Genomic DNA, 26604 nt, shown 5'->3' with positions numbered 1-26604 from the left:
TTCTTCTGAGGAATTGTAGTGGGTAATGCCTTTGCTCGTTGTCTGGTCTGTGGGCCATTTTTGGAGTCCAAGCGTTGTTTGTGCAGGTTCTTCCTCCATCGGATCTGTTACTGAAGCACGGGGAATGCTGCAACAACACACTGTCGTAGTGGGAACGTGAGGTTCTTGAAAATACTGTATATGATGTTTAAAAGATACTATGGCCGTTCCATCGGTCGAAAGAAGTAATTTGGAAGAAATTGGCTTAGACTGCCGAATGGTGCGTACTTCTGAGTCAAAAGGCTGTTGCCCACAATCCTCAGAGCCGGGGGGAGTTAAATTGCCAGCTAGTCAGTGCTACTGAGTCAAAGGCTACTGCCCGCAATCCTCAGAGCCGGAGATGTTTATAGAATGCGGAAGTAGGCTTTCTTTTCCAGCTGAAGTATTCCGGTAATGGTAGTCAAAGGAAGTAGGGAAACGTCTTTCCTGTTGTTGCAGTGGCAATTGGATTTTGAGTCAGGGGTTGGTTTAGTTCTCACTTCGTAGACCCCTGGAATTTAATTTTGTCTATATAGGAACTGGGATTAGGTTTGCAAGGTTGAAGTTGTAGTACAAGGTATCTGTTTCTTACACTGTATAGAGTTATGAAGATGAAAAGGAGTATCTGAATTAGCCAGAGGGCACTGTTAGCAGGTAGTGAGTCTAATGCTGACAATTGATGACTAGTTTTACTTTCAGGGTAGTGAGATAGGATGCAGGAAGATGTCAGTCAGCGGTGCTGCTGAATGTTACCTGATGTTGCACGGTTAGGAACGGTGAGTGCCCATACTTTTGCGGCAAAGAGGGACCGCGGCACAGCAAAACACCCAAACACTATCTGATGAGAGCACCCTTGACTTGCGCATGCTTTACGCTGCAAGTGGCGTGGCAGTTGGGCTAAATGGAATCACTTCCTGGAGTGGGCGGGGTCTCAGGCGAGCAACGGCTCTTAAGGGCACAGCAGCAATCAGGGCTCCCACGTTGTGCTCGAGGCTTTTTCTGTGGCGGAAACGATATTCAGTGGACCAGCACCGTAGTCAGCAACAGCCATGGGTATATTTATAGGATTAGTATGAGGTGCCACTTATTTTTGAGTATTTAGGAGCTGGGTGGCCACACAACAGTCAAGCCAAAAGGTTAAGCAAGGGGGTTGTAAGGTGTGAGTGCCTGGGTAAGTGTCACTGCCTGGCTGCTAAACCAATGAAGTAGTTCCATACCAGCTGCACCTGCCCGATTCTGAGGTAGAACGACATTCACTTGGCAACATATTTACCAGCATGCCGATCTGCAGTGTGGTCTATAGAAGTACACTGGGAATGTTTTCAGCAGCAAGCATGCCTGCATGAGGGGGATTGTATTCTTCAAAAAATCACAGCTCCGGGGAGGAGGTCCATGCTTGTTGCCAACAGCATCTACCACTCAGAATGCCATCCAAGCCCCCCACCAATGTTGGCAGCAGCAAATAATGGTGTTGGTGAGGGAAGGCTTGCATGGTTAATGCCACAGGCACTGGCTGTTACCAAGACAGACGCTCATACCTGGTGGCTAGCATTACAAATGTTGACCTGCAACGAAGAACCCTTAACAGTGTAGACAAGAGACCCCATGGCCCAGTCACATGCACATAAAAGTTTGAGAAACAAACACCTTTTCTCCACCCATGCTGAGAATTTACCTTCCTGAAACACCATATGCATATTTCTATTTTCTCTTTATTGATTTTTAAATGTTTGTTCACTGTAAACAAAATTGGCAGTGGCCAATCTATATGCAAAGAAAATCAACATTCGGGGGAAAACGATTGGAAGGCTCTTCCTCTGGGCATTCAATAGACTTTGGTAATGGAAGGGGTACTGAAGAGGTTGGCAAGGGGGTTTCTATCAGATTTATCAACACTTTATACTAAATATGTACAAACAATTAGCAGACCTACAGGCATTGCTGTATGCATAATGCAGGGGCGGCTTCCAACGGTGTCAAGCATTAGTAAACGCTAGAGAAAGGAAACTATTTCAGAAAGCCTCACGGTATGCGAGTAGTCTCCTAAACGGGGACTACTTGAAATCATGGGAGAACATACTATTCATCATAGTTCCTTGTGTACACTTGCAACTCAGCATCCATGGATGGGACCAGAACATGTGCCAAAACACTATAAAGAAAATAAGACTGTGCCCTAACAGCTATTCAACCTCACATCTTCAGTTGCTTGGAGGAGCACGTGGGTGCAGAGTGAACTGTACAGAGGAAGGGGGCTTGGGTGCATAGTACCAATTTGAGTGAATACAATATCAGTAGTGTCATGTTTCCAAAATGAAAAATGCAACCATGGGTGCTTTTCTGCATTAATCTAGAACCCTAAATGATTCCAGCACACAAAATGTATCCATTAACTATCAACTTTCAGTGCCATTTTCCCCGATTCATGACCAATAATTGAGCGTTATTTCTAAAGACCAACGCTACCTAGTGCCATTTTTGTAAACTAAAATCCTAGAAATGTTACTTTGCAAGGTCCTCTCCTCTCTGCCTCCAAAGTATGATCAGTAAAGAAAAATGAATAATGAATTGGTGTTGAAAAATCTGAGAAGTCGGCCAGAAAAAAAAGGAAGGGCCAGAACCACTGCCATGGTCTTTTTAAAAATCATAGAATGCCGAATAGGGTGGTGCCTTACTGTATGTTTGGATTATTGTACCAGGAATCGGCTTTGCGGATCTCCAGATAAACCCCTGTACACCCCCATCCCCCCGTCCAAAAAAAACGTTCACAGGCAACCATGGCCTGGAAAAGCATAGAACACCAAAGACGATGGTCAAATCCTGGCAGTGGGTTGCCCAACTGGTAGAAAGATGGGCAACAGCCTATCCAAGCACCTAGTTCTCAAGGAAAGGTATGGAGAGAAGATCATTTACAAGAGGGAATATATGAAGGGCAGAACTGTACAATGAAGACAGATGCGATTGAAAACTACAAAACAGCATTCAATAGTTAGGTTCCACAACAGCAAAATGACAGAAATGTAGCCAATCTTACTCCGACAGCTTTTCTGGCAGTTCTACACGAGCCACATTCTAACAATTTATAGGACATGTGCGTAGAAATCAGATTTTAAGCCATCAAACTTGAAGTGGAGGATCAATCCCACTCACAGAGGTACAGTATATGGGCGATCAGCAAACAAATTAGCCAGAGAAAACACCCAAGACTCATTAGAACTGGCCTATGCGAAACAAGCTTGCGCTGTGGGTGGATATGAGCCAAGAGGGGAGAAGTAGTCTTTGTTCACAAGCTATACGTCATGTATTTGCCCTTTTGGCAAGTAGTGCCTATTTATGTTTGCATCAAAGTTTGTCTAGACAACCTGGAAAGGTGAGGCACTGGCAAACCAAAGGGGATTAGAACCAACAATGTTTTATTGCAATTACATTGCAAGGAGAGTTGTGATCAAGCGAGCAGAGTTGCATTGGCTGCTGCTCTAAGCTCTATGTGAAATTAATTTGCTTTAGAATTCCTATTTTTAATGTGTGAAATACTTTTTTTGTTAAAGTGAAAAGATATTTTCAAATATGAAATGTTTGCAGCACTGTGATTTGGCTACATTTTATATATCCTATACAAAAGACTTCAGTCTAAGAAACGAGGACTGAGGAGTACAGTGGCCCACAGCTGGAGTAAAAACAGTAAGAGTAAAAACAGTAGATAAAATAACTTTGGTTAAGTAGAAACAAGAAAAGGAATGCATTTTGGAGTATTTTTTTAAAATGCTGCTGGTTTTGGGGGCACTAGGAAGAATCGGTCGAGCCCTTAAACTCACTACAGACAGACCAGACTGAGTTGGTGGATGTTAAGGTATTTGAAGCATGCTCCTGTGTGAAAACTGGTTTTTGCAAGAGGTCACAGCAATAGATGAGATAGTGGTCTAACCCTAAGGATCCTGCCATGTCCATCCAGTTCATCATCATGTAGCACAGGATGGAAAATTGGTTATGAAGAAAAGCAATGCATACACCTTTCAGAAAGTTGAAGTGCCAGCATAGCAGGCAATGCAAACAAAATGTTTATCAGTAGATTTCTACTCAGCCCTGCTGAGATGGCCAATGAAGGGCTAGTGACACCTAAAGGTAGGACTTAGCCAAATCCACAAATGCAATCTTTATGCAGAATGTTTAGTGAACGGTAATGCCACATGATGAGATTTTTATTCTGGCTTCCAAAGAGTTACTGATCCAAAATTGAGCTCATCAAGATTATGGAGAGCCCAGCGTTTCCGGGCCCAGACATTTCATAGTGAAGAGGAGGCTACCGGAGGAGATTAGCAAATTTGTGGAGTTCGGCCAAGGTCTTGAGGGAGAACGACACCCAGAAAATGGAATCACTGGGCTTTAGAAAAGTGTACTTTTAAATTAGGCCACTCAAAAGGGAATCATAAAGAGATGCAAACCCCCTTTCTAGTTTTGCATCAAGGGTCTACGGCCCAGGACAAAAAACACAGACTGCAAAGCATGCTTTATAGCAATAGTCCAAGAGAAAAGACTGAGTTATGGGAGGTACGATTCTGAAAGCCAAGCTCCCAAACAAGCAAATTGGGGAAAGGGGTGCGACCAGGATCTCTCTTGTGTAAAAGGAGCTACAGAGGCAAAATGCCACACAGCACAGAATACAACCAGATGGTTACGATCAGGAAAGAGCTTCAGAGAAGGTGCATGGTGGCCAATGTTCCCACCTAAAAGTCCTTTTGTCTGGGGGAAGAATCATACTTGAGCTTGAAACGGCTAGGCTGAAAGCAGCGGCGTTGGTCTTTTCATTACTGGCTATCAGTACAGAGTTGATAGAAGCAAGTCTACGCAGATCCTTTGTGACACCAGAACATTTCTGTTGTCTCTGAAAGACACTTGCGGCAAAGTACAGAAAGGCAGGAGAAACTGCCGCTCAACTTTATTTTCCACTGGAAGATTATTTTGGGTGGCCATCTCGGGGTGAACACAATTAGTCTGCATAGGCACCTCAGGTTAATAGAGAAATGACATATCAGGGTAACCAATGAAATAGAGTTATAAAGGCACCTTCTTGATATTTCCAGCAGTCAGACTAATACCTCAGAGTTACTGAGCACTGCACGTGTGACAGACTAGTTTATTCTTTGGGTCATTAAGATTGCTAAACCGTTGAGGCAGCCATGTAATATAAAAATGAAAGGTCACCGGGTTTGGAGGCCTGTTAAATACAACTGGTTACATTTTATTCAAAAGTCTTGAAATTACCAAACTTGTAGTGACGCAAGGGTTTCTGTTAAAAATAATATATTAACAAATGACATGTTAAGGCTATAAAGTAATGAAAAACCAGGAGGGACCCATTTCACTAAAAAGGAAAACCAAAGAAATATTCTGTTTGCTTTAGGGCCACTAGGTGAGGGGCAGTGTGTGTATTTTGTGTGGATGGAAGGCTCGTACATGCTATAGGTACTCTTGTGGGCTATGGCACAAACACTTGTCCCATCCAAAGATTGTGCTTGCATGGGAGGGGGGTGGCTGTAAGAGTAGCAGAAAGGACGCTTCTAGACTCACTACCTCTGAGGCCTTAAACAATCACTAGCTCCCAGTTTTTAAGCACACACATGGCTGGGGTGGAAAGAATTAGAAGTGGAGATAAATTAACCACACAATATTTAACTTAAAAAAAACACTTGCACATCTTTCGCCAGACCACACCCAAAAACCAATGAAGTTACAAATACCTCAATTATACACAAAACATGTTTCTTTCAAAAGCCTTTACTGCCCCAAATCCTGCCAACCTCCCAGAGTCCAGTTATATGTTACAGTGGTCTACATTTCTAACTCTGAAAGCTTTAGCGATAAAAAAGAAATGGTAGCTTCTAAAGACTGCATTACAGTCAATACATTAGTGTCTCAAATAGGTTTATTTTTCTGTGTGTTTGAGAGATCAACTCCTTGATGCAGGCGGTATTACTATCAGAACTGGCATTAAAGGTGTTCCTTCCATAATACTTGGACTTCAGCAAATGGTTGACCTAAAACACCACTTTATTTTGCAAAAATGTAGGCAACAACTATGATAATCCTCGCTTTTCCAAAGGATTGGAAGAGGGGATGAGAAAGGGGCAGAGAGGATCAACGGATTTCATGAGAAGCTCTCGCAGTGTGAAGAGGTGGGTTTCCTCTGTTGGGGATGGGAGTGGAATATTTAAAAAGGGATCGTTTGTCTGGTTGTCATAGAAATACTCATGTTTTGTCTCTCTCAACAGTCCCAACTCCTGTCAGAAACGTGGGCATTCCAAGGTTTGCCGGTTCGTGGTGGATGGGCATTTACACCAACAGTACTGCAGGAGGTCTGACGTGCTCCCTCCTCCTAGCGACTGCTGGTCCCTCTTGAGTCCTGCTTTTCCACTGTGCTGTGCGGCCGATTCTCCAGCTCTGGCCGCCTCGCAGGGCAAAGGTTACTGTTGTCGTGAGCCTGGTAGGGCCTGTCCCAGGGTTTCGTAGCCCAGTGCACCAGATCCGCTTGAGGGGCCTGGCAGAAAGAAAAAAAAGGCTAGATAAAGTAGCTATCAAACACAATGGACAGGTTTTACCCAAAACCTCCAAACAAAGGGTGCAAAACAAAATGTTGTACCTATCGCTAGCTCAGCAGCAAGATACATGTTTAAAAAGGAAATCTTTCATTATTAGAATCGCACATTTGATGTCAAAAGAATTAAATTACCCAAGGCCACTTCCCGAGACCATGCAACATAGATTAACCTTAAATCCTTCAACTAGGATCATATATACTGGAACAGAGTACTGCATTTAAAGCACTAACAGGTAAATCACATTTTCAGTCAGGCCAGAGCAATGGCAGATGGGTGACAATGCAAAAGCGAGAAAACAAATTAACGTCAATTTTAAACCAGAAAAGATGCAGAATTAACAAATGCCACACACGTTCCCTTCTGTTCTGGCCTTCACATGCTTCATGCAATTGACCACAGAAGCAATATTATCTGGCCATCTATAAACCCTTAATGCTTAGACGATTCTTCACATCTGGGCTTTTCTTCACCTAAACTCAACAGAAAAAGAAGGGGTTGGAGGCAGTGGAGGCTAGTGAGAGGAGACAGTCTTGTGGGTAGGCACTGATATTTTCAAGCATTGTGGCTTTCCTTTTGCATACTATGGCCAACATCAACCAAGTTACCTTTAATAAAATATAAAGTGACATCTCAGAACTTTAAGTAAGGTTGATACACAGCATGTGAAAAACCTTTGTGCTGCAAAAAGGTTTTGCCCTCTGTGTAAACTTCTCCTTAGTAAAATGCACAAATCTGAACAGTTGCCAATCCCTGCAACGTCTCGTAGCTATAGTAACTAAGAACTGTTTTCAGAAATAAAGTCGTTTTCAAGTCAAGACATTCTGATGTAAGACGGGAACCCACATTCAGCGACCAATTAGAAAAATTGCTCTACTATAGGAAACTAAAAAAAGGTTGCCCTTCTAAGCTTTCCTTATAACTGCAGACATACAATTGAACACCTTGTACACGTAAACAGAAAACTTTCTTTGCAACATACTTGCCAAACCCAAAGCTATAAAATATTTCACTAAAAAGGATGGAACCTCTTTTGTCCACACTAGCAAACGAAAGCAAGTTGGTGGATTTCTAATGTTTGGTCAATTAGCTTTTTCCCACCAAGGCTATTATCTCCTGTGATAGATTATGCCACTGAAATCCTAAACCCGAAGCAATTTAGCATTGAGTTTTTCAATGCAGAGCTCCAGATGAAACTTGGACAATCCTGAAGCAGCGTAAGGGAAACTATGGAAGCCTTCACTATCTGCCATGACAGACAGGAGATCTGAAAATCAAATCCTTACATAGGGCCAAAATGTTAAACTGATTCCAGAAACAACCCACATTTTAACTAGGGATACAGATAGGTTATCCAAATCAAGCCCCACTACAGCTAACAAGGGGACATTGAGAGTTGAAAACAACTGTTAGATTAATGCCTATTTTAAAAAGCACATAAAATCAACTTAGCTCCCAACTTTTCTTCATGTGATTCTAGGCAAGATGGTTCAGATTTACACAGCAATATTTTATCTCAACAAATATCCCTTTGCCTACTAGCAACATACATCTTGGATACAAAAAAGCATAACTCGCGACAAGTGCTCACGTTCCAGAAGACCTTTAATTCTGGTAATGTTCTTTCTGATGGATACGCCTCCCACAAATTCCTCATCTTATAAATATTCTTCCTGCAGTGACAGATCTTGGACACCTTTGACAGGAGGGAGCGCTGTGCCACTCTAGCATGGAGGATCCTCGGCACAAATCTCCCACAACGCGCCCCATGACATTAGTTTGTTATCCCATTGGTGATCACAAATTATATGAAGGTGCCCCAGGGCAACGAGAGAAAGCTCCCTGATTGAGGGCAATGAAGAATCAGTGGGAGGAACAGCCTTAAGATCTAACATTAGAGGAAAGTCATTTGTTCTTCTAATGGACTGTGTCCTCGCACTGATTCGTCTTCTTAGATAGACTCCCATAGCAATAATAGGATGCAGGAGGAGTGAACTCAGTTGCAGTAAAGCATGTGCTGAAGGATGGCTCTGCCAAAGGCATCTGGGTAGTAGTATTTTGCAAACGTGTGTATAGAAGCCTCTGTTGCAGCCTGACATATATCCGTAATAGGGACTGCCCTTTAGAGTGTTGATGTAGCAGCCAGGCTCCTTGTTGAATGCAATTTGAAGCCTTTAAGGATATCTTTTCCCACTCTAGAATGGCATTCATCAATGAGTAGCACGATCCATCTAGACATTTCATTAGTCCTTTACCAGTCTCCGGGCCAGTGCACCCCACAAAGAGCCGATCTTCTAGTCTGAAGGGGATAGCTTGGTCGATTGAAGCAGGTCTAAGTCTATGTAGCCTTTCCGCCTCAGAGGGATGGGGCGGTGGGTAAAAATCTCGTATTCAAATAGTCTTTGACAGGTGGAACTCTCACACCATTTTAGGCAGTAACAAGGGTCACACCCTGAGAATCACTTTATCCTTCGGAAACGTCATGAAGGATGATTTGCAGCCCAAGCCCTGAAGCTCTTTGTTCCTAAGTGTTGGGAAAGTTCTCTTTTTACCAACTTTCCCTTGTAAGGAACTCATGGTGGCAACAGCAAAGACAGACGCAAGTGATCACAGTTCAAGGGCGTTTATTAAACTGTATAAGTAGGTTGGAAAAATGCCTATCTAAACCTAAATCTAAAATGGGATCAAGCTATGACCATCAAATAAAATAATAAGGCAGTCCTAGTGGCGTCTTGTCAAAAAAAAAAGCGCCAATACAAAAAATATTGCCAATCCCTACTACAAAATACAAAAAGTGTGGGATAGTGCTTACAAGAAAGAAAGAAAGAAGTGTTCACAAATGATAAGTCAGGATGTTCTACCCTGGGGTCTCCCTTCCCCACGTACTGAGCACAGGACAAGGTGGAACTCCTGAGCATAGCACACTCTAGAGCTTTCCCAGCGCAAGACTACAGTTTTGTTCTCAAGTATCAGGATCTTTGGTGGTTAAGTCTCTTTTCTACAGAAAAAAAAGTCTCTTGCCTTTCGAGGATCTGATGGGTTCAAAATAACAAAACAATAGTTTCCGTTCTGTATATACGGTGAGTGATGGCTTTTCACCCCCAAATCCCCCTCTTCCAAGCTCAGATCCCTCTCCAATAGCAGCCTCCCTCTGTTGGGCTCACTACAGCTTTTATTCACAATATTTCTCCTTTTGCATTCATGAATCTTAATGTCTTTTTAAACAAGCCACTGTGGACATCCCTCCATCGAGTTCACTCTTGCCAAACACACAGTTCCTTCTTCTTGGATTAGTTTCCCTTAGCTTTCCATTTACATGCCGGTCAAATACTTCCGAATGTAGAGGGGGTTTTGCTAGACCCCAGTATGACCACTTTGATCTTTTCCTTGCAGCTCTCCTAGGGTCTTCTGGTATTGGTAGTTTCAACAAAAGGGGAATTAACCAGAGTGTATTCAGTGAGCACCCAAGTGGTGCCAGACCCCTCTGCAGCTGGTTTTCCCCTTAATTTGCCATTCGCAACTTTTGTTCAACACAGTTCGGTTTATCGGTCCTCCCTTCGACTCATCGGCTGCGATGAACCACTTGGCTTTTCTGGTCTCTGGTGTCAAGGACGGCACCACGGTAGCAAGTGTCTCTGCCTGCACTGATTAACAGTGTAGGAGGGCTCAGTGTACTGACAAGCTGCTTAAACACACACTGGCTACTGTTCACGGTCTTATGATTCCAATGACAGAGACTTTGTGGGTCTGGGTCGAAAAGGACAAGGTTGTTTCTCTCGTCGCCCCTTGGGTTCTCCCCGCTTTTCTCCTCTTCGTGAACTGGTGCCCTGTGATAGCCGTGAGCCTTGCTCGTAGTGTGCTCGCTCGTGCTCCACCTTTTATCCCTGTGGGGAAGGGAAAGGGCCGTCAGGTGTGTGTGGTTCTGGTCAATTGCCTGACCCTTGTGTTGGGACATGTCAGGTAAACGTCTCTAGTGTTAGTCCGGTGTAACAAAGTGTTCATGTCGGAAAAGGGGGGGGGGGGGACAGTGTCTGAGTATCCTACGTGGTAGGATGGGGAAAAGGTGTTATAAGAAGGGGGATACCGCGTCTCACCCGTCAGTTTCCTACCTCCACTCCCTGAGGACTCCTCATCCAGGTGAACCTCCCGCACTGGGTGACCCCCAGGAACTTGATCCAATAGCGATGGCCGTGTCCTGGCAACCTGGATGACAGATCCCTGGGGACTAGTCAGGGAAACACCTTTAGGTTTCTCACAGCCTCGATTTCTATGGAAACCCACACTTTTTGATTTTGTGTTAAACTCCGTCCTGACTTTCCAGGGAAGTGAAGCCTTCAGCTTCACGCCACTGCACTTTTGCTAATTCTTGTGGGGAAACCGACTAATCCTTAAGGCTGCTACCAGGAGATTCTGTTCGGCAATCCCCAGAGCTGCAGCACCTCTCTACACAGGAGAACTGACCCCCCCTTACCCACACTGCACCTCTTAATGTAGCACATGGCCACCATGCTGTCACTTATGATCAGTACAGTTTGTCCCTTTACGGAGGGCAAGAAGGCCATCTGCAGTAGTCTAATTGCCCTCAGTTCTAATAGGTTGATGGGGTGTCTCGTCGCTAGTTCAGGGGAAAACCTCAGCCTTTCAGCGAGGCATCTCTAATTACTGTTGCCCCTGGCCAGGGCTGCCAAAAAGGTTGCCATCAAATTCCCCGCCAGAGACGACCGCAGCTGGTCCTGCCCGACTCTGGTCAGGACTTGTAGCAAGTCAGGTATGCTGTCTGACAACTGAAACTCATCCTCAATAAGGTCTCGGCACCAAGAAATGCAGGCTGCAATTAGACTCCAACTGTAAAAAGTCCTGGGCTGGCAAGCATTAGGCATTTTGAAATCTTGCGACCATCTGCTGGATGGGCAGACCCTGTTCTCAGTAGGAAAAACCTTCCCAGATGGAGTGTCCAGAACTGCGCTGATCACCTGAAGAGTTTCAGAGGGTGTCACTCAGGACTTCTTGAAGCGGAGGGAGGAGCCCAATCTGAAAAAGATGACAGGTGTGATTGAGACGGTCCAGAGCTGGACTCAGCCCGAGCTCTGATCAGTCAGCAAAGTAGGGAAAAACATCAATTCCACCCTTCCCCAGAGTGGCCACCACCACCAGTAACAGTTTGGAAAAAGCATCAGGGAGAGAGAGAAGTCCAAAGGGCATTACCCAGAACTGAAAGTAGTAACTGCAGGTGACAAACTACAGGTACTTTGTGCTATGGATGCAACGGCACATGAAAGTAAGCATCTTAGAGGTCGAGTGACACCGACGAAGCTTTAAGACCTGGAGGATCTGCAAGAGTGTTACCATCTTGAACATATTTCCTGAGGAATTTGTTTAAGTGTCTCAGTTCCAAGATGGGTCGCAGACATCAGTCTTTCTTTGGGACCAGAAAATAAAGAGCATCACTGTTTGCTCCTTCCCGACTGTGTCCGAGTTCTATGGCACCTGTCTGCAGCAGCGAGATTATCGCCTGCTGAAGTAGTGGGTGGGTAACAAAGGGTGGTTGGGCAGGAGAGGGGCAATCCGGTGTATGCCATCAAAAGGGAAGGCAATACCCTCAGGTGACCACCTGCATGCCCAAGCTTGAGCAGTAATATTGCAACATTCTGAGGAATGGTGCATAAAATGCCCTCCTACCAGAGTGGGATGGGAGAAACTTTCCAAGTGGTTTTGAAGCTGGAGCAACACTGGAAATGACTGAAGCGGGGGTGCACTAGGGAGCTTTACCTCCTTCTTTTGAACAGTCTTGAAAATGTTTTTTGGCCCTGTCTGGCAGCTGGCTGCTTGTCTCTTTTGATACTTTAAGTGCAGCAGCCAAAAGGCTTCCCCTTCCATTGGGATGTGGGTTGGGTGGAGCAACTTGCAACTGCTTCCAGCGATTCTGCTGCTGCATCAGATGCCTGCAATTTACCCAGGCTGTCATTTGCTTTTTTTTTTAACTATTTTTATTATTTTATTCCAAACAACATCCAACAAAACCAAAACAAATTTAACAGTGCATGTCTCAGTTATTCAGCATCAGACTCAAAGTTGTCTGTCATGTGCTTTTGTGCCAAATAAGTGAGATCCATCAAAAGGCATGTCTAGAAGCTTGGACAGCATATATTGTCTAAATCCTGACTTCCCGAGCCAGACAAAACTCGGTGAAACGGAGTTTGTGGCCATTGCCCTTTCAATGAAATCTGCCGCATCTAGACCTGATTGAAGTGCTTGGCACATGGCCTCTTTGTCATAGCCCACAATATTCAGTAATCCATTCCTCACTTTAGCCTCTTGGATGTGTTTTGCTGCTTCAGATATAAGACCATAAGTTGAGTGTGTTTTTCGAATGCACACATGTTAATGGCTTTCAGAGCCATGGTGCCTAAAACAAAGATTTTCTTAGAGCGTTGTACCTCTTTTCATCCCTGTCAGGGGGCAAAGAGGAGTGACAAGAGTGGGGTGTCTGGAGAGGAAGTTGGAGTCAGAAAATGCAGGTTCGTGTTTCTTTACAAGATCCATTTGCACTGGTGGGCCTGTTAGGGAGAATTCTCTTATAAGGGTAATTTCCCAAACCTAGTGAGTCCCCCAGCAGCTTTGCTGGATTGTTGGGGTTTTTTTTTTTTCTCCTGCTAAGAGTGAGACTCTTTTTCTCCCACTCTTAGGCATGATTTCAGAATGTCCTTTGACTATATAATGTGTTTTATGGGCTATGGGGTCTTTTACTCCATAGGGCCTCATGTGGTTTTGGTATGTGTGTTACACAGCACCCTCAGTGCAGTAACACAGGGGTGTCATAGTGACCCCCAAACATAGACTCCATACCCTGGGACTGACTACTGTCTCCCAGTGCATGTAAAGTCACCATTGACTTTACTAGTCCTAAATTGTGAACAGAACCAGTACAAACCATCATATTGTGGAAGTACTGGAAGGGGTTAATTATATTGCCCCTGGGTCTGTTTTCAAGGGGGCACTGTTCAGTCCCCCCCTTGTCGAGTTTCTGGCTGGTGGCAGTGGTTACCACGTGAAATATTCCACCAGAATATTCTCTATGGATTTTCCCATTGATTTTAAACGCAGCACTTTTTGGTGCAACGTTAAAGATACCGCCGGTTTATTTATTTAATATTAAATTCACGGTTGGGTCTTTTTGCCAGAACTCTTTTCTAAAATGGCGTTTGTGTCCGTCTCTGTAACTCTGACCAAGGTCGAGCCCTTTGTTCCACTTTTTGGCAGGCTTCTCCACAGAAGCCCTCCAAATGGTGCCACTCTGTCTGGGTTCCACATGTTGTGTGGGGAGGGGAATTGGCACCCTGGACTGCGTTGCTTTAGCAACTCAAGTCGCACTCTGTTCTGATTGGGCCAGTGATGAGCCACCCGGCTCACCACTTAGCATGTTTGAGTGACAGCTAGGCTGTTGAATGGGGGTTTTTCTGCATAAAAGCAGGGCCTTTGGCACTGGAACTTCAGAAGTCGCCACAGGACCTAAGAATCCGAAGAGGGAAGAAGCTGAGCCATCTGCAATAACGACACCACCGGTGGAGCCCTGCTGCAACAAACTCATCACTTTCCCAACGACAAGAGAAGATCTTCTGCTGGACGGGTCTTCTTCCTCTGAACTGGTGGGACCAACCAGTTCGCCCTTTTCGCCTTCCAAAGACGTCTCTTGGTCGAATCGCCCGTGCCAAGCACCCCGGCGGCCGGATAGCCAAGCTTCACCACTTTGACGGCGAATAAAAGTAACGCACATTTATCGACAAACTCGGCGGCTGGTTTCATCCCTGTGCAGTGCAACGACTCCACGTTTCCTCCTCGACGAGATCCTCTCTTCCCCTCGTCGAAACAACGAACTGCAACCACTGCCAGGAACAACTGCCACCACTGGAGGTTCCTCTCTATTTAAGATACTGTGTCCTGCCTGGCTTCCCTTTCTTCGGTTTGCCCAAGGTGACCCTTAAATCCTTGGCTTTCCAACTGGGTTGGCCCCAGACCTTCTAACTTTACCTTCTTGAATCGCCCCAACCTCTTCTGAACATTCGGCAAAGACTTTTAGTGCATTTTAAACCGTGTGATCCTGGGTACATTTCACTTTGCTCCATTTAAAGTGGGCCTGGCCTATGAACTTTGGCTCTACAGTATATACAGCCTTTATTCCCTTGCTGAGAACTCCTAAAAGTGTTGGGACCTGTTTTATTTCTAAACGCTCCCTTTTTCTCTCCCTTTAACTGAACTATTGGAGTGCCATCAGGTTACGCGCTCACACCTGTAACAAATCGTGGGGTTTTAACTCTGACTTGTCTGATAGTTATCAAGGGAGGTGTGTATACTTGACCTGACTGTTTTAACTTGCTTTTGATTTGGAGTGCTAGTATATTGCCTAAAGTGTATTTTTAAATAGATACTTATATACTTTTTATACAAAGCTCTGGTCAGTGTTTGTTTGCTCTACTGTGTTTTTAGCCCTATTGTGTATACTCTATATAGTGCCCTACTCTTCTTGAGAGGGTCTGACGGCTCAGCCACAGCTACCAGGTAAATCTGGGTGGTGCAGACTGCTACCAATTGGGTTTACTGCTTGCTCCTGTAGTCTTAATCTTTTTGCAGTGTTCCCCAAGGGAACTGCACAGGATTCTGCCTAACAGGCACCAAGCAGGCTTTCGTCCATAGTTCAAAGAGGGCCATTTACTGCAGGATGGAAAGGCAACACAGGTTCCACCAACGTCTCAGTCTGTAAGACCATATTCTGCTATTTCTTTGACAGAGGGTCCCCAACCAAGAGCATTCATGATTTTTGTTTTGCATCTTTTTTTCTGTAAGCTGCATTAGGATGGGCATAAGGGTCAGGCTGCTCGAATTCCACCCCCAGAGAGGTGTCTAGCCCACTAGCATCCTTAAGATGCTGTGCTAATTTGGCTAGCCTGTCCCCTTCATTCTGGAGCGCCTCATGGGCTCGAGTCGGTCCCAAGATCTCGGGTCGTCATACGAGTTGCAAATGCTTCAGAACGAGCCCATGAAATCCTCCCTGGATTTTGGACCAAAACTCAAAGTCTAGGACTGATCTTCCGTTGATGTTGAAGGGCTTTTCGAGGTCGGCACCGACACATTGTTGAAAAGAGCAGCGGCCAACACGGTTGCTGACTGTTAGGCAGAATCCTGTGCAGTTCCCTTAGGGAACACTGCAAAAAGATTAAGACTACAGCAGTCAGACTTCCCTCAAGATGAGTAGGGCAGTATACAGAGCATACACAATAGGGCCAAAAACACAGTTGAGCAACAAACACTGACCAGAGCTTGGTATCAAAAGTATATAGTTATTTATTTAAAACACACTTTAGGAAATACAGTAAGCACTCTAAATCAAAGCAAGTCAGATAAAGTATACACACTTTCCTTAATTATTAGGCAAGTCTAGGTTAAAACACCACTAATTGTAAAAACAGATGCGAGCGCATAATTTAGATAGCACTCCAATAATTAAGTTAGAGGGAGAGAAAAAGACAGGTTATGAAAATAAACAGTTCCCAACACTTTTCTAAGACCACAGCAAGTTAGTGAAGGCAGAGTCTACTGTAGAGCCAAAGTTCATAGGCCAGGGCCACTTTAAATGGAGCAAGGCGAAATGTGCCCAAGATCACACAGTTTAAAAATGCACTCAAGTCTTTGCAAAAATGTTCAAAAGAGGTTGGTTTGATGCGAAAGATAAAGTTAGGAGGTCTGGGGGCCAACCCAGTTGGAAAGCCAAGGATTTAAGTGTCACCTTTAGCGATCCGAAGAAAGGGAGGCCAGGCGGAACACAGTACCTTTAAAAGTGAGGAAGCTTCAGCGGTGGCAGTTGTTCCTGGCGGTGGGTTCAGTTCGTGGTTTCGACCAGGGGAAGAGACTATCTCGTCGAGGAGGAAACTTGGAGTCATTGCACTACCCAGGGATGAAACCAGCCGCAGAGTTCGTTTGGTTAAAAGGTGCGCTCCTTTTATTCGCGGTCCCAGTGGACTGAAGCTTAGCTATCCGGCCGCCGGGGTGCTTGGCACTGGCGATTCGACCAAGGGGCGTCCCGGAAGGCGAATGTCAAACTGGTTGTCCCCACCAGCTCAGAGGGAGAAGACTCTTGCAGCTGAAGATCTTCTCTTGTCGTCGGGAAAGTGGTGAGGTCGTTGCAGCAGGGCTCCACCGGTGGTGTCGTCGTTGCAGATGGCTCAGCTTCTCCCCTCTTCGGATTTCTTACGTCCTGTGGCGACTTCTGAAGTTCCAGTCCCAAAAGCCCTGCTTTTATGCAGAAAACCCCCATTCAACAGCCTAGCTGTCACTCATACACGCTAAGTGGTGAGCCGGGTGGCTCACCACTGGGCCAATCAAGACAAGAGTGCGACTTGGGTTGCTAAGGCAACGCAGTCCAGGGTGCCAATTCCCCCACCCACACATCCTGTGAATCCCAGACAGAGTGGCACCAGTTGGAGGGCTTCTGTGGAGAAGCCCGCCAAAAAGTGGAACAAAGGGCCCGACCTTGGTTGGAGTTACAGAGATGGACACGTACGCCATTTTGCGAAAGAGTTCTGGCAAAAAGACCCAACCGGTGATTTTATATTAATTAAACCGGCGGTATCTTTACAATGTACCAAAAAAAGTGGTGCGTTTAAAATGAATGGTGCTAGGGAGAATTCTCTGTTTAGGCTGAATTTCCTAACCTAGTGAGTCCCCCAGCAGCTTTGCTGGATTTCTGGAGTTTGTTTTCTTCTCCTGCCAAGAGTGAGACTCTTTCTCCTACTCTTGGACATGATTGTGGTGTTCCTTTGAATGTTAGTGTGTGTCATGGGCTATGGGGTCTTTTACTCATGTTTTTTCTAGGTGTGTTACCCAGCACCCTCCGTGCAGTAACACTGGGGTGTCATAGTGACCCCCCCACCATAGACTCCATACCCTGGGACTGACTACCATTGGCTTTACTAGTCCCAAATTACTAACAGAACCAGTACAAACCATCATATTGTGGACATACTGGTAGGGGCAATTCGATTGCCCCTGGGTCTGTTATTCGAGGGGGCACTGTCCCGTCCCCCCTCGTCGAGTTTTGGCTGGTGGCAGTGGATACTACTTTTTATATTCAACCGCGAATATATCACTATGGGATTTTCCCATTGTTCGAGGCTAATACTTTTTAACACAGCCTCTAACATACCGCCAGTTTATTTATTTAATATTAATTCACCGGTTGATATTTTCTGCCAGAACTCGGTTTTAAAATGGCGTTTGTGTTCGCCTCTGTAACTCCAAACCAAAGGTCGAGCCCTTTGTTCCACTTTTTGGCGGGCTTCTCCACAGAAGCCTCCAAAAGTGGTGCCACTCTGTCTGGGTACCACAGGGGGTGTGGGAGGGGGTTTAGGCACCCTGGACTGAGTTACCTTGGTAACTCAAGTCACACTCTTGTGTGATTGGCCCAAGTGGTGAGCCGGCTGGCTCACCACTTAGCATGTTTGACAGCTAGGCTGAGTGAATGGGGGTGTGCTGCATAAAAGCAGGGCGTTTGGGACTGGCACTTCAGAAGTTGCCACAGGACCTGAAAATCCGACGAGGGAGAAGCTGAGCCGACCTTCTACGACGACACCACCGGTGGAGCCCTGCTGAACCGACTCACCACTTCCCAACGACAGAGAAGATCTCCCTGATGGAGAGTCTTCTTCCCCTGACTGGTGGGCACAACCAGTTTACCTTCTTTTCTCGCATCCCAGGACGTCTTGCGGTCGAATTGCCCGTGCCAAGCACCCCAGCAACCGGATAGCCACTTACCACTGGACCGCGAATCAAAGGACCGCTCCTTTTAATCGAGAACTCCGCGGCTGGTTTCTGCCCTGGCAGTGCAACGGACCCCTGCTTTCCTCCCCGACGAGATAATCTCTTCCCCCGGACAAAGCACCGACTTGCACCCACTGCCAGGAACTGCCCCCGCTGGAGCATTATTTTAAGGTGCCGTGTCCGCCAGGCCTCCCTTTCTAAAGATTGCTACAAGGTAACAATAACCCCTTAACCTTCTGGACTGGGCTGGCCGCCTTGACCATCTAACTGGTCCCTTTCTGTTGATCCAACTCCTTCTGAAACTATTGCGAGACTTTTAGGCACTTTTAACCGTGTGACCTTGGACACATTTCGACCGGAGCCTCTTAAAGTGGGTCCGGCCTGGTTAACTTTACGGTTTTAACCTGCCTTCTTCTCCTACTGTGTTTTCCGAAAGTGTTGGGATCTTTTTCCATCTTTGTTCTGCCTTTCTCTCCCTTTTTAACAGATTGATTAGAGTGCCATCTTCGTTAAGCGCTCACCGCTGTCTGAAAATAAGTGTTGCTTTACTTAAGACTTGTCTAATAATCGTTGAAGGGAGTGTATATCTTTTAGTGACCGTGTTTTTGAACTGCCTGATATTAGTGCCAGTGTGTTTAACTAGATGTGTTTTTAAATAAATAATTATATCTCTTTTACACCAAGCTCTGGTCAGTGTTTGATTGTTCTACTGTGTTCTTTTGACCTATTGTGAATACTCTGTATACTGCCTAACTCAATATTCAATATTTTATCAATGAAGTTTAGCGGGAATATCTAGATGTTTTTGTAGTAGTCTACATCGATGATATTCTAATTTTTTCTCGAAAAGAGGACCAACATCAAGAACATGTGCGAAAAGTACTTTTGATGTTGCGGGAAAATCATTTATTTGCCAAGTTAGAAAAGAGCCAATTTCACACGACTAGAGTGGAATTTCTGGGTTTTGTAATTTCACCAGCTGGATTGGAAATGGATATCAGTAAGATAAAGGCAGTTTTAGATTGGCCAACACCTACCTGTGTGAAGGATATACAGAGTTTTATTGGTTTTGCTAATTTGTACCGGCGGTTCATTCAAGACTTCTCGTCAGTTGTGTCACCTTTGACTCGACTGTTAAAAAAGGGGGTACATTTTTTTTGGGAGAGAGAAGCGGCGGAAGCATTCCGATTTTTTAAGGAGAAGTTTACCTCTGGGCCAATATTATTGCATCCCGATGTAGAACAACCATTTTTTGTTGAAGCAGATGCTTCGGATTTGGCCCTAGGAGCAGTGCTTTCGCAGAGAAATCCTAGTACTGGACAATTACATCCAGTTAGTTGCCTTCTATTCTAAGAAGTTTTCAAGTGCCGAAAGAAATTACACCATTTCTGATAGAGAACCTTTGGCTATTAAAGCAGCATTTGGAGAATGGTGACATTATTTGCTAGGAGCTCGCCATAAAGTTACTGTTCTTACAGATCATCGGAATTTAACTTTCTTGCGTTCAGCTAAAACGTTAACGCCGCGTCAATTAAGATGGTCTCTATTTTTCTCAGATTTCGACTTTGTGATCACCTTTAAGCCCGGACGACAAAATGGCAAAGCGGATGCTTTATCCAGATGTAATCCTGGAAGTTCTAAGGAAGATTCTTTGTCTCCAGTACCATTGCTTCAAGACAATAATTTTTTTACTGCTGGGATACAAAAGATTGTGAGTTTGGGTGAACAAGTGATTGAGGTAATGTCTAAAGAACAAATGAGTGAATGGGCAAGAAAGGATCCAGCACAAGTGATTAAAGATGGTTTACCTTTTGTTGATACTAGGTTGTTTTTGCCTGTTGGAAGGATTCAGGAGGAAGCTCTTCGACAGTGTCATGATTCTGTTTTGGCGGGACATCCAGGTTTTAGGAAAACCTTGGATTTATTACAGAGAGAGTATTGGTGGGAAGGAATGCGTAAAGACACTTTAAACTATGTTAGAACGTGTGAAACCTGTGCACGAGTGAAGTCGGTGAATCAGAAACCAGTGGGACTGCTGAACCCTTTACCCATTCCTCCTCGTCCATGGCACACTGTCTCTCTAGATTATATTGTAGAGTTAGCTTTAGATCAAGGTTGTACCACAATTCTGGTAGTAGTAGATGTACTTTCCAAGGCAAGTCATTTTATTTCAATCAAGGGTTCAGCTACAGCTACTAATTTAGCGCAAGCATTTTTACAACATGTAAGATTACACGGACTTCCTACACAAGTAATTTCTGACAGAGGTTCTCAATTTGTGTCAAGATTCTGGCAGGCATTTTGCAAAGAAATGAATATGGAGATTTGTCCAACTACTAGTTTTCATCCAGAGGGAAATGGTCAAACCGAAAGGGTGAACCAAGAGTTAGAAAAATACTTGCGATGTTACCTTAAGACAGATAAACGTTGGGTGGAGTTAATTTGGTTGGCAGAATTTTGTTACAATAATACCACTAAAGATTCAACGAATATTTAAATCAGGGATTTCATCCAAGGTTTCTTAGAGATGTGAACCTTGATGAAGTTGAAGTTCCAGATGTTGAAGGGAGATTGAGAGCTATGATTGAGAATGTTAAAAGGGCTGTTGAGGCTTTAAAAAAGAGTAAGTCTAAATACAAGAGATTTGCTTATCGTAAGCGTAGGGTAGCTCCAAAATATCTACCTGGTGATATGGTTTGGCTTTCAAGTAAGAATATATCTTTGAAAGGTAAAGACAAGTTTAGTCCACGCTTTTTGGGTCCATTTGAAATTGATAAGGTTCTTTCTCCAGTCACTATCAAATTGAAATTACCAACTAATTTAAAGATTCACCCCACTTTTCATGTTAATCTTTTGAAACCATGCGTCAACGGAACTAGATTAACTCAGGCACCAGGTCCAGTTTGTGTAGAAAATTCTGGAGAGGAGTATGAGGTTCAGGTCATTCTGGATTCTAGAGTGGTTTGAGGTAGATTTCAGTATTTGGTAGATTGGAAGGGGTATGGTCCCGAAGAAAGATCATGGGTTTTTAAACAAGATGTTCATTCACCAATGTTGGTTAAGAGATTTCATTTACGAAGTCCAGAGAAACCTGGGGCAGGTCTTTGTCGGGGGGGAGGGGGGGGTATACTGTCAGGTCCCGGGGTAACAGAAGGCATTAGGTACTGTTTGGTCCCCTGGGCAACAGATGGCTTTAGGTTAGACTATAATGGGTTGGTTGGTTAAACTGAACAAAAGATATTTCCTTAATCTAATCATCATTATTCAGCCAACAACTTCTATGCTATCTCAATATGGTGGTGAACTTCCTGATCAGCAGTGATTGGATAAAGTCTACTGTGATGCAGTTTGGAATCTTAAGAAAGGTTCTAAACTGCCTTTCATTCAAGATCTGCTTGGGTGGGAGTGGTCACAGAGAAACTGATCTCCAGAGGAAAACTCAAGAAAACTACATAAAGAATCCTTGAAGAAGTTTCTAAGAATTGCCTGAGACAGTATTTCAGATAAGTGTTCCTGAGAACTTTAAAGAAAGACTGTATAGTTTTAAAATGGACAGTATTTACAGAATAGTAGAAGATAAAAACTTTTTTTTTTAATTTAAAGAAGAAGTTGCATATAAAGTTACAGATTTAAGTTTAACATTGGATTGTAAACAGTAAAGTGTGTTTATAACGTTTTGCCGGCTCGCGCGTCAAATATTTAAGCATTGCAATGCCTCCGCGCGTCTTTAAAAGCACATCATTGAATATAGAAATGTTCGAGTTTGCCTGCCTGCGTCGTGAGTTGGAAGTTGGAGGAATGCACATTAAAGCGTAACGCGACGTGTCCAGGAAGTGAAGGCTGTCGTCGCGTAATAGTTTCTTCCGTTAATGGAAACTCGTTTGAAAGCGAAGACGTGCAGTGAAATCATACTGTTCGAGTGGGCGCACGCATTACAAGCGTAAGCAAACTGCTTAGTGTCTACAGAAAAAGAATATTGCTATCTGTGTGCGCGTAATTCAGCTCCTGCAAGCCGCGCTCAGCCTGCATTTATTTAAATAATCGTGAATTACGATCGCATTAAGTGCGACATCGCAGCAGAGGAAACTATGGATTTTTCAGTAAGCAGTTCTTAAATTAGTCATCGTTTACTGGGGTGTTTCTAGTAAAGGCATGAACTTTCAGACTGAGTGAATCTACAGTAAAACATATTTTCAACTGGATGTAGTATTTTTAAAATCACCAGTAAACAAAGAAATAATTCAATGTGCACATATTTTAATTAAGCATCTGCACGTAAACTCAATACTAAGGAATCCATTTTATACAAAAGTGGTTTAAGTTAAGGTCATTCTTAGAGAAAAGAGTAACGTTTAAAAGAAGATACTTTCCTAAAGTCTCTCAGTAAAGAAACAGACTGTCAGGTAATTAAGGGGTTTTGGGAAGAGATATATATATATATATATTTCCTTAAGAAAAGGTTAGTGAAGTTAACTCAGAGCAATTTGTTGTTATATCTTTACAGGTATCCAGAGTTCCATGGTGTTAAGCAATGAGGGCTCCAGTGTGATCCTGATCATTTATTATTTTCTCCAATTTCCCCCTTTCCCCCATTCTGGTCAATCCAATAATTGTAAACTTGATTGTTGGTTATACTAGTTTGAGGGACTGGGTGGGCTACTCATCTGCTCCTGCAGGAAATCCTCACTGGGACCTGATACTTCTTGAGAGAAGTCTGGCTGCTCAGCCACATCTACCAGGTAAATCTGGGTGGTACAGACTGCTACCAATTGGGTTTACTACCAACCACCTGAAGTCTTAAATCTTTTGCATCGGTCCCAGAGGGAACTGCACAGGTTTCTGCCTAACAAATGGGAAAATCCCATAGGAAATATTCCACTGGAATATTCCGCGTGGTAACCACTGCCACCAGCCAGAAACTCGACGAGGGGGAACTGGACAGTGCCCCCTTGGAAACAGACCCTGGGGTAATCTAATTAACCCCTTCCAGTACTTCCACAATATGATGGTTTGTACTGGTTCTGTTCACAATTTTGGACTAATAAAGCCAATGGTGACTTTACATGCCCTGGGAGACACTAGTCAGTCCCAGGGTATGGAGTCTATGTTTGGGGGTCACTACGACACCCCTGTGTTACTGCACTGAGGGTGCTGTGCAACACATATATAAAAACAGATGATACCCTATGGATTAAAAGACCCCATAGCCCATAAGCACATACCAAGGCAAAGACATACCTCAAATCATGCACAAGAGTGGGAAGAAAAGAGTCTCACTCTTAGCAGGAGAAAAGAAAATCCAGCAAAGATGCTGGGGGACTCACTAGGATGGGGAAATTAGCCTTATAAGAGAATTCTCCCTAACACTGACGATGTTGAGGGCTATTGATGCATCAATGGTTTAACCATTCCCGGGCTTTTGGGAGCACAGGATGGGCAGGACACCGAGACCATGCCGATTTTGTCAGGCGCAGTGGGCTTGTTAGTCTTTAACCCAAGGATTATGCAGGGGGGGACCTGCCTTCTCGTAGAGATCAACATTTTAAGTTGGAATTCTTCAAACTTTTCTGCCGAGGTGCTTTTTTCAAGGGAAAGGTACCAGACTGTCCAGTGAGGAGTCAGATGATTAAGACGCTGTTTCTTCCTCCTCCTCCTCTTAGATGAAGAATGCCAGGATTCGCTCTTTGACTGGGACAGTTTGTGTTTCTTTGATTTGTTGATTTATCCAGTGAGTTTTCGACCGCTTCGCTCTTGAGCATATATCGGATCTACATTTCAAAGGGGTTGTACTGGGCGACTTCGATGTCAAACGTACAATGGCAGATTTTAATGCTCACTCCTTCAAAGCCTTAGGCATCACGTTCCGACATGACTCAAAAACGTGCGACAGCGTGATTGTTTTACACAAGTTGCTATCTGTGACATAACTTGGAAAAGCCCACCTTAAGTGAACAGGGTCACACTTCTTAGTTTAGGCCGGAACCACACAAAGGTTTGGTAGAATGGCAAGCAGCCAGGCTTATTCTAAGGCGGGCAGAGGGCTATAGTTAGGTACAAAATTCAGAGCATACACTTAGCACATGAAAACACTAATCCACTTAGGAGTTATATAAACAAAAATAGGTATTTATATACACTAAGGCAGAGGTGATCATTCACAAGTCAAGTAAGTAGTTTAATGATAATGATGTGTTTATTTATATAGCGCCTTAATTCAAAGTGCTTTACAGAGCATACAATATCACCCAATTGAAAGTGGTACTCATTTATCGACCTCGAAGGATGAAAGACTGAGTTGGCCTTGCTCGGATTTGAACCTGTGACCTGCATCTCACGCTCAGATTGCAGCAGCGAGCACTAAACCTGCTGAGCTATCTTACCGGCATTAGGATACAAGATCACTTTGTAATATTCGTTGGATAACAAACCACAGTTGTAGTAACTTGAGAATAGCATTGGTAGTAATCGATCATTTAGTAAAACCATCTGAAACCTATATGCAAACTGTTCTAAACTTGTAATAACTTTATTCCAGTGTATCTCAAAAAGTCCTACCCTATCTTATTTGAGTCTATCAGTGTTCACCTGGGCCACTGGTGGCCAGGGATGGAGCAGGAATGCAGAGTAAAAGGTTCAGTATGGCAGAGTTCAGCAGGAGTCTCTTTCAGTATTTCAGGTAAGTAAAGTTAGTTTTACAAAGGCAAGGGAATCGGGGTGTTCCCTTGTAGGAGTGCCACAAGGACCAGTGTCCTAAGGCAGGGTTAGAGTGCAATGGGTGGTCCACCTCAATGCAACTATGGGTGACCGGGTGGGCCGCAAGATAAAGCAATCTGCAGCCCACAGGATCAAGCAAACACCCCAGGTAAGTTGTGCCAGGGGTAGGAGAGTACCTTTAATTGAGGAAACGGTTGCTGCAGGACTGTTCCAGCAGTGTGGAGACAGCAGGCCCGGTCACTGGTTTCTCGGTTTCGGCGACAGTTAAAAGGGAATTCAGTGGATATGGCGACAGCTTTTGTACAGATGGACGCACAAAGGATCTCCTCGGTTCTGGCTCGTTGGTGCCTTTTTCACGCTCGGTTATAGGACGGTTCTAGCAGCGGGTGACTTGTCGGTTTCTCTGCCCTCGTCTCAGGTGAGGGGAATTTTGGGAACTGTATCGGTCACTGTAGGCTTAGAAGGATACAACACCTGCTTCAGGAGACTATGCACATCGATGCAGATGAGGCCCCAGGGTATTGGCAAATTGCAGTCCGTAAAGGTAGCAGCTCCTCAAAGGATTGCGCAAAAATGCAGCTCATCTTGGGACTGGTTAGGCCCACCAGTCCAATGGGGGGCGAGTAGTAGTCTTCAGATCATACCCGTCGCTTAGCAGTTGAGGACTGGACAGTAGCGGCTACTCAGCAGGCGCTGGAAGTTGCTGGTGTCGTCCTTCGGTTTTCTTCTATTCCAGTGGTTGACTCTAGATTTCAGCTCCAGGACCTCTGGATATATGCAGGAAACCTGGCTTAGTAAACCAATTGCATCCCATGCACCACTCAAACTTGATGCCCCAGTCTGAACTGGTTTATCTCAGGCACACTGCAGTACAAAAGACAGGAGTTTCAGATCTCCCCCACTTCCTGTCCTGCCAGTTACTCAAACGGTCATCGCAGGCTTTCCGAGGTAAGTCCAGCGAAGACAAAGGGACAAGAGGTCCCTCCCTCACTTAGCAGGGCAGAAGACATAAGAAAGGACAGGCCATCTTGTTTAGGGCTTTAAAAAGAACAGCCACCATTTTGGGGAAATGGTGTCCCCTGTGTTCCCTACCGCAGCTGCAAAGGCAGTCTACAATGACATTTCACAAAAAGTTGTGTAAAATATACACTACTACCAGCCTAAACTGATAGAGCTGTCACAGTGACCGAAAAGCTACTTGAGAGTCGAGAAAAGGGATACATTGCATCCCCTAAGGACTCCACATAAGGTGGTGTGCGCCGATCTCGCAAAATAAAACACTAGTAACATAAAAAGTACCCCCTGCCTTGGTAACTAAGTTGGCCAAGTAAAGTAAAAACAATCACACAGGAGACCACCAGGGGGCACGGACATGAGCTAAGCTCGAACGTCACTATCCACCTCAGAGGCTGGTATTATGGTACTGAGCCCCCCCCCAAACAATGTCTGGATAGCTGAGCCGACCCCC

The 26604-nt window shown here is 44.5% G+C and overlaps 1 protein-coding gene across 8 annotated transcripts in view; it reads right to left on the bottom strand.

Moving 5' to 3' along the window:
* Positions 1–1712: 1712 nt before the first annotated feature.
* Positions 1713–26604, bottom strand: part of PRRC2A (proline rich coiled-coil 2A) — a 2343739-nt gene continuing 2318847 nt past the window's right edge. For all 8 annotated transcript variants that reach the window (XM_069635075.1, XM_069635076.1, XM_069635077.1 and 5 more), the window contains one exon: positions 1713–6553. In XM_069635075.1, the coding sequence (XP_069491176.1) occupies positions 6480–6553 (74 nt within the window). In that variant the 3' untranslated portion in view covers positions 1713–6479. The remainder of the gene's footprint in view (positions 6554–26604) is intronic.

This window comes from Ambystoma mexicanum, chromosome 13 (assembly GCF_040938575.1).
Source record: "Ambystoma mexicanum isolate Mex_15411 chromosome 13, UKY_AmexF1_1, whole genome shotgun sequence".
In the NCBI taxonomy this organism is placed as follows: domain Eukaryota; kingdom Metazoa; phylum Chordata; class Amphibia; order Caudata; family Ambystomatidae; genus Ambystoma; species Ambystoma mexicanum.
This window is presented reverse-complemented; position numbering and strand designations above follow the sequence as displayed.